This window comes from Nicotiana tomentosiformis, chromosome 8 (assembly GCF_000390325.3).
Source record: "Nicotiana tomentosiformis chromosome 8, ASM39032v3, whole genome shotgun sequence".
NCBI classification, from domain to species: Eukaryota; Viridiplantae; Streptophyta; class Magnoliopsida; order Solanales; family Solanaceae; genus Nicotiana; species Nicotiana tomentosiformis.
In genome coordinates, this window is record NC_090819.1 from 44,359,051 (window position 1) to 44,367,699 (window position 8,649).

An 8,649-nucleotide genomic window follows, 5' to 3' on the forward strand; every position below is an offset into this window, starting at 1 on the left:
CATGGTCATAGAACCGAAGACTGCAGACAACTAAGGGAGGAGGTGGCCCGTCTATTCAACGAGGGTCACCTTTGAGAATTCTTAAATGACCGAGCTAAGAACCATTTCAAAGACAGGGATGCGAACAGGAAAAACAAGCAGGAAGAACAATAGCACGTGATTCACATGATCGTTGGTGGGGTCGATATTCCATAAGGGCCCGTGTTCAAACGCACTAAAGTATCAATCACCAGGGAAAAACGAACTCGAGACTCTATGCCGGAAGCAGAAGGGATCTCACAACCTCACAATGATGCTTTGGTAATCTCTATCCTTATGAATAAAATTCAGGTTAAACGTATTTTAATTGATCCAGGAAGCTTGGCCAATATTATTCGATCGAGGGTCGTGGAGCAGCTTGGCCTACAAGATCAGATCATACCCGCAGCTCGGATTCTCAATGGCTTAAGCATGGCGAGTGAAAAAAAATAAGGCGAAATCATCCTACCAGTAAATGTAGCCGAAACTATTCAAGAAACAAAGTTCCATGTGATCGAGGGCGATATGAGATACAACGCACTGCTCGGAAGACCCTGGATTCACAACATGAGGGCAGTCCCCTCAACCATTCACCAAATACTGAAGTTCCCAACACCGGATGGAGTAAAAATGGTGTATGGGGAACATCATGCTTCCAAAGAGATGTTCGCAGTCGACGAAGTAATACCGGTATCGGCGCTTTCGTCAATAAAGGGATCGGAGTCCAAAGGAAAACATGAAGCTAAATAGCAACCACAACCACCAGCTTCGACTCAGTCGGAGAAGCAGGGAACGGACGAGGATGGTGACTACTGGATCCCTCGATCCTTCATAATCCCCGAGGATTTCGATGCCACCAAATCGACAGTCGAAGAGCTGGAGCAAGTCATACTGATCGAGCATCTACCCGATCGAAAGGTATACCTGGGTACGGGGTTAACCCCCGAGCTCAGGGAAAAACTCATTAAATTTCTTATCAATAATATGGATTATTTTGCTTGGTCCCACCTAGATATGATAGGGATCCTACCAGAGATCACTACACATCGACTGAGCTTGGACCCGAAGTTTCGCCCGGTAAAACAAAAGAGATGGCCCCAGTTCAAGGTAAAACATGCATTCATCAAGGACGAGGTATCCAAACTTCTCAAAATAGGATCCATTCGGGAAGTAAAATATCCCGAATGGTTAGCAAACGTAGTCGTAGTCCCTAAAAAGGGAAATAAACTTAGAATGTGCGTAGACTATAAAGATTTAAACAAAGCATGTCCTAAAAACTCTTTTCCTCTGCCCAATATCGATCGCATGATCGATGCCACAGCCAGCCACGAGATCCTTAGTTTTCTCAATGCCTACTCTGGGTACAATAAAATACAAATGAACCCGGAGGATCAGGAAAAGACTTCGTTCATCACTAGGTACGACACCTATTATTATAATGTAATGCCGTTTGGACTAAAAAATGTTGGTGCCACTTATCAACGCTTAGTAAATCGAATATTCGAAGAACAAATAGGTAAATCAATGGAGGTTTATATTGACGATATGCTAGTTAAGTCCCTGCGAGCAGAGGACCATTTGACACATTTGCAGGAGACCTTCGATTTTCTAAGGAAACACTACATGAAACTCAACCCGGAGAAATGTGCATTCGGGGTCGGCTCGGGCAAGTTCCTCGGCTTTATGGTATCAAATCGCGGGATCGAAATCAACCCCGATAAGATCAAGGCAATTGAAGACGTCACAGCCGTGGACAATGTTAAGGCCGTACAAAGAATAATAGGGCGCATAGCCGCCCTAGGCCGATTCATCCCGCGGTCTTCAAATAGAAGTCACAGGTTCTTCTCACTCCTCAAAAAGAAGAACAATTTTGTATGGACCCCGGAATGCCAACAAGCATTGGAAGAATTAAAGAGGTACCTCTGAAGCCTGCCACTGCTTCATACTCCGAAAACGGACTAGCAACTCTACTTGTACTTAGCAGTCTCGGAAATCATAGTAAGTGGGGTCCTAGTTCGAGAAGAGAAAGGTACGCAATTTCCTGTTTACTATGTTAGTCGAACTTTAGGTGAGGCCGAGACCCGATACTCACACTTAGAAAAATTAGCGCTTGCCCTAATAAGCGCCTCTAGGAGATTAAAACCATATTTTCAGTATCACCCGATCTGTCTGGTAACTACTTATCCCCTTCACAATATTTTGCATAAGCCCGAACTTTCGGGCCGATTGGACAAATGGGCCGTCGAGATTAGTGGGTACGATATCGAGTATCGACCCTGAACGACCATTAAGTCTCAAATCTTAGCGGACTTCGTGGCCGACTTTACGCCAGCCCTCGTACCCGAGGTCGAAAAGGAACTATTATTAAAGTCGTGTACATCATTGGGGGTGTGAACCCTCTTCACAGACGGCGCTTCGAACGTGAAGGGGTCCGGGCTAGGCATCGTTTTGAAGTCACCCACGGGTAATACAATTAGACAAACTATCAAAACTTCCAAGTTAACTAACAATGAGGCCGAGTATGAAGCCATGATTACAGGTCTCGAGCTAGCTAAAGGTTTGGGAGCAGAGGTCATCGAGGCCAAATGTGACTCCCTGCTTGTGGTAAACCAAGTCAACAGAACCTTCGAGATTCGAGAAGATCGAATGTAGAGGTACTTGGACAAACTACAGGGGACTCTACATCGGTTTAAAGAATGGACCCTACAGCATGTGCCTCGAGAACAAAATAGCGAGGCCGATGCCCTTGCAAATTTGGGGTCATCAGTCGAAGACAACGAGATTAGCTCAGGGACTGTCGTACAACTTTCAAGGTCAGTAATCGAAGAGGCCACGCTGAAGTAAACTCCACAAGTCTAACCTGGGATTGGAGGAACAAATAAATCGAGTACCTAAAGAATGGGAAGCTTCCATCGGATCCTAAGGAATCGAGGACTCTACGTACGAAGGTCGCACGATTCACATTGGCCGAAGATGGAACATTTTATAAAAGGATGTTCGATGGACCATTGGCACATGCGGAAATCATTCCGGTGCTGAATCATTGGTTCACAAAGTCATCAGAGCAGGATACTATTAGGTCGATATAGAAAAGGATACAAAAGAGTTTGTTCGAAAGTGTGACAAATGTCAAAGGTATGCACCGATGATTCACCAACCTGGAGAGCAACTCCACTAAGTCTTATCCCCATGGCCATTCATGAAATGGGGAATGAATATCGTCAGCCCTCTACCATCGGCCCCAGGTAAAGATAAATTTATTTTGTTTGTGACCGACTATTTCTCTAAGTGGGTTGAAGCACAGGCTTTCGAGAAAATTAGAGAGAAAGAAGTCATAGACTTCATCTGGGACCACATTATATGCCGATTCGGGATGCCTGCCGAGATCGTATGCGACAATGGAAAGCAATTCGTCGGCAGCAAAGTGACAGTTTCTTGAAGATCACAAAATAAAAAGGATCCTATCGACGCCGTATCATCCTAGTGGGAACGGACAGGCCGAATCGACAAACAAGACCATCATTCAAAATCTAAAGAAAAGATTGAACGACGCTAAGGGAAAATAGAGAGAAATATTTCCCGAAGCCTTTGGCCGTATAGAACAACGTCAAAATCCAGTACGGAGGCAACACCATTCTCTTTAGTATATGGTGCCGAAGCTCTGATCCCGGTTGAAGTCGGGGAACCTAGCGTCAGGTTTCGATATACAACAGAAGAGTCAAATCACAAGGCAATGAATACAAGCCTCGAATTGCTAGATAAAAAGCGGGAAGCCGCCCTCGTTCGAATGGCCGCACAGAAATGACGGATCGAAAGGTACTACAATCGAAGAGCTAATCTTCGACACTTTAAAATTGGGGACTTGGTTCTGAGGAAGGTCACCCTCAATACTCGAGACCCAAATGAAGGAAAACTTGGCCCGAACTGGGAGGGACCGTATCAGGTCCTCGATATCATCGGAAAGGGATCCTACAAACTTGGCACGATGAACGACGAACAATTACCAAACAATTGGAACATATCACTCCTCAAACGATATTACTGCTAAGGTACGACCTTTTCCATTTTCGTTTATATTATACTAACCCTTTGCAGGTGTTTAATCGAAGACACCCAAGGATTCTTCACATACAAAGTCCTTAGGTCTGAAAGCACGCGTTGCACTCTTTTTCCCTTGGACCGATTTTTGTCCCAAATGGGTTTTTCTGGCGAGGTTTTTAATGAGGCAACCATTGTTCGTGCTAACTTAGAGCAATTCAACAGTATCCGAGGCTCCTTTACAATCAACCTCGAATACTGGGGGGTATCACCCTCAGATAGTTACAAGGAAAATACTTCATGTCGATAGGATTTCGATAGGCAAATTTTGTAAAGGACCGAACGGTAAAATGAACCGTGTCCATGTAGATTACTCGAGCCCTAATGGCAAAACGTGTACGCATGTATAATATATTGAAAAAAGTATTTTTCCTCTCTAGATATTTCATGCCTTAGAGAAATTTTTACTTTACAATGTCGTGCTTGTGATCTATTGTGAAAACTGGCTTAAGGGCCGATCACAACTAAAGTTCGAACAATTGACCCCGCACTCGGGGACTGCCATCCAAAATATCGACACGATCGAATTACTAAAACCTCGAGATCGTAAGACCTTAAAAAGGTAACCCTCGATTTTATAGGCCACGACCACCCTACTTGGGGATTGATACTTCGAACAAGTTCGAAGTATAATAGGGGAACAACCCCTAAAGGCGAATCCTAAGCTAAAGGCTACGGCCAAATTAACACGGTTCGGAGACGTTCGATTTCCGTTATAAAACAGACCTTCGAATATTTTCATAAACCGGTTAAAAAGGCTACCCTCGACTGAATTACTAAGGGTCTGGATAATATCGACCCTCAAAAACCCTAATGGGTACAAAGTCATTCGAACTCTCGAACAAATTCTTAATTTTATGCTAAGGCATTACGAAACAAAGGGTCTGGATAATATCGACCCTTGAAAACCCTAATGGGTACGGAATCATTCAAACTCTCGAGCAAATCCCTTATTTAATGATAAGGTACAACAGATTTTATATGATTAAACAATAAACTTTTCAAGCCGAAAAGGGGGAGAAAGACATTCTTTTTACTATGGTGGCCGTATCGGCCTAATTCAAGAGCCTAAAGGGCCATTTTATTTATGAATTCGAGAGCCTAAAGGGCCATTTTATTTCTGAGTTAGAGAAATCATCCTCACTCAATTAAAACCTAAGGGTCACTCTACTTCGAGTTCGAGCAAGTACTCACTCGATTTTAAAGACTACGCTGGTCCGACTTCGGTCTAGTTGCCTAAAGTCCCAAACTTGTGAGCAAAATCTCCATAAGGCATGAAGGCATGAATGAAATAGAATTTTTACAAGACAAGAAATAGAATAAAGACAAGTCAAAAAGAAAAAAGATCTTTTATATATACGAAGATATTTACAAGGATCGATCAAGGTCCCGCACAAAAAATTAAAAAAGAAAAAACCTACGATTCCTAATTTTCCTCAGGGGCAGCTTCTTCTCCATCGAGGTCCTCCCCATTCTCGGACCCGCTCTTGCTGCCATCATCATCATCATTGGAAGAGGCCACTGCTCCAGCATCAGCTTCATGCTCTTTAGCCTTTATATCTCGTCGGTAAGATCGAAATCTCGAGCGTGGATCTCCTCGAGGGTTTCCCTCCGAGATTGGAATTTGACGAGTTCAGCAATCCAAGGTGCTCGAGTTTGAGCGGTCTCGGCTACCTTTCTTGCTTGGACTTGAGCGGCTTCGGCATCGGCCCAGTAGACAGCCACGATCACCTCTAGCTCGGCCTTTGCCTTTTCGGCTTCAGATTTGGCCTTTGCAAGTTCGGAAGCCAACCGAGCCTCGATCTCCTCTATTTTCTTTCCCTGAGCTAAGCTCTTCTCCTTCATGCCTCGAAGCTGACTTTCAACCGATGACAATTGGGCTCGAGCAACCTCTTTTTTAGCAGCAAGGCGGTCCATACTTTCTTTCCACCCCAAGGTCTCCGCCTTCATCACGTCGACCTCCTAGTAGAATTGCTCAATCCTCTCGACCTTCTGCTGTAGCTGTGAGATTGAAATGTTAGCCATCGTTCCCGAATCGAGCCCATGAGCTTTTAAGATTTTCATTACCTGCTCGATTCGGTTGGTCTGATCTTTGTGAGCTGTGGCCAACTCGGTTCGGAGGTCCTTGATATTTTCTTCTTTTTGCCCACTGAGAAGGTTGAGGGAATTCCTCTCCTCGGTAAGCCTTTGAATGTCGGCTTCGTACCGACTCAGCTCAGCTCGAGACCGAGAAAATACTTCCCGATGAAGCGCTGAGGCCTACGCAGAAAGAAGAAAAGAAGTTAGATTGGAAGAGAAAAATGAACACAAAGGTAATACCAACAAAGGGAGTTAAGGCTTACCCGATTCATAGCTTGCTGTGCTTCGTTGAAAAGGCTCGATGCCTCGCCCGAGTCCTTCCTCGAGACCTCCAAGTTGCTCAGGCCGGTAGCATCTTCAACCCTAGTAAAGTAATCATGGAAGGGGTCCTCCCTTCCGTGGTCTCCTTCGATGGAGGGGGTCTTCAAGGCCCGAGCCTCTTGAATCATCTCCTCAGAAAATAAGGGGAGCAGCGGGGAGCCTCCAATTTCTATTGCCCCAAGAGGATCACTTGGGGCGTTATCTCCATCTCGAGGGGCCTCTAGACCAGCCCTTATAGCCGTACCCACCGTTGGCTCTTTATCGTGGGAGGCATCTTCAATCCTCGGTGACTCGGGGACTTCGCCCAAGTCTCTTCCCGAGACCCCCTCATCTCGAGATGGAGTCTCTATAGCCTTCACCGATTCAGTGGCCTTTGGGGCCTCGGTGCACATTCCCACTCGGGCCACCAGCCCGGAGTCGTCTTCTTTCTCTTTTTTATCTTCCTTCCTTGGATGCCGAACATAGTCTTTGGTGAGATGGATGATGTTCTTCTTCGACTTACGAGCCTTCTTCTTCTTAGGTTTTGGATCCTTGGAGGTTGATGTCTTTTTCCTCTTTTTGTCCTTCGCCAGTTTCGGTGTCAGTATCGAAATCTCCTCCTCACTAGATAGAGGCCTCATGACCGCATCCTTGCCCAGGCCTGTACACAAGAAAATTGAATAAGTAGAAGAAGGGCATCTTAATTGAATCATCAAATACACAAACAAGTGGGCTTACCATGAGTCTTGGCCTCCCTTCGGCCCTGTGATAAGTTGTGTCATGAGCGCTCGATGTATGTAGAGGTCGAGGCCAGGTTCTGAACCCAGCTCTCGAGATCGGGAATCGCATGGGGCATCCAAGCGACCGCTACATCATGGTAAAAGACATTGATGAGAAAAGACAAAGGAACAAATAATACATGGAAGCTGACAGTGAGACGGTACTTACGATTCATGTTCCATTTCTCAAGAAATGGCATCTTCTCGGTTGGGATTAGGTCGGAAGTCCTCACTCGAATGAACCAACCCATCCAGCCTCAATCCTTATCCTCGTCTATGCCCGAGAACAATACTTTGGTAGCCCGACATTGAAGTTTTATTAACCCTCCTCGATAGAGGCGGGGGCTATACAATCTGATAAGGTGATCGAGGGTGAAAGGGAGTCCCTCGATTTTGCTCATGAAGAATCGGAGCAGAATAACAATTCTCCGAAATGAAGGATCGATTTGGCCTAGGGTTATTTGATATTGACGACAAAAATCAACGATGACGGGCTCGAGGGGGCCTAGTGTGAAAGGGTAAGTGTAAACACTTAGAAACCCTTCCACATGGGTGGTGATGTCTTCTTCCTGGGTCGGGATCACCACATCTTTGCCCTCCCAGTTGTAGTCTTTCTTTACCTGCTTAAGGTATCCCTCAGTTATTGAGCATATATACCTCGACACGGGCTTGCATCGACCAGGAATCAACGAGGCTTTATCAATCTTGAAATCGGAGTTTAGCGCACACTCCCCAGGAATGCATTCCTCAAGACGGGGTTCCACCAGCGTTTTCCCGCCGGCCGGTTGAGAAGATGAAGCAACTTCTTTTTGAGGTACCGTTTTCGATGTTTTTGCCATTTTTGTGTAAGTTTAAAGGAGAGGAAGATAATAGGACTTGGCGTTTGAGAAATGATTAACTGCAAAACCTGAAGATTTGTAAAAGGGAAGAACTTAAGAGATGTAAAAGCTTTGGAGATTAGAAGGAAGTGAAAGTAAAGTTTGAATCAATGAGGAAGGGGTCTATTTATTGGATTCACGGCGACGGTTCAAATGCACTAGTGACCGACCACCAACTGACACTCATTAATTACTTGGGAAACTATACCGACGGGATATTTTGGTCACTTCCGTCGCTTATGTCACGACGGTGATGTCATGGCAGGTCGAGATAAAAATCGAAGGCTCAATTCATTTCTTGTCATTACACTCCAAAAAATGAGGGAACTATCTGTATATGGTTAAAACCGAACCCACCCAATTTTTCTATCAGACCGAAACCAGGGAGCTACATCGAAGGTCGGCCCCGAAGTGGATCTGACCAAGGTATGAGGACAAAGTACCAAGTTCGATATTCGAGGTACCTGTCGAGTTCGAGGCCAGCAGCGATCGAGACC

General features: G+C 45.2%; 1 protein-coding gene across 1 annotated transcript; it reads right to left on the bottom strand.

The window, feature by feature from the left end:
* Positions 1–5,542: 5,542 nt before the first annotated feature.
* On the bottom strand, positions 5,543–8,113 carry LOC138897395 (intracellular protein transport protein USO1-like). The gene is made up of 5 exons (XM_070183362.1): positions 7,954–8,113; positions 6,459–7,156; positions 6,184–6,375; positions 5,791–6,078; positions 5,543–5,725 (listed from the first exon to the last, which is right to left on the bottom strand). The coding sequence occupies exons 1-5, from the start codon at positions 8,111–8,113 to the stop codon at positions 5,543–5,545; spliced, it is 1,521 nt and encodes a 506-aa protein (XP_070039463.1).
* Positions 8,114–8,649: the final 536 nt, after the last annotated feature.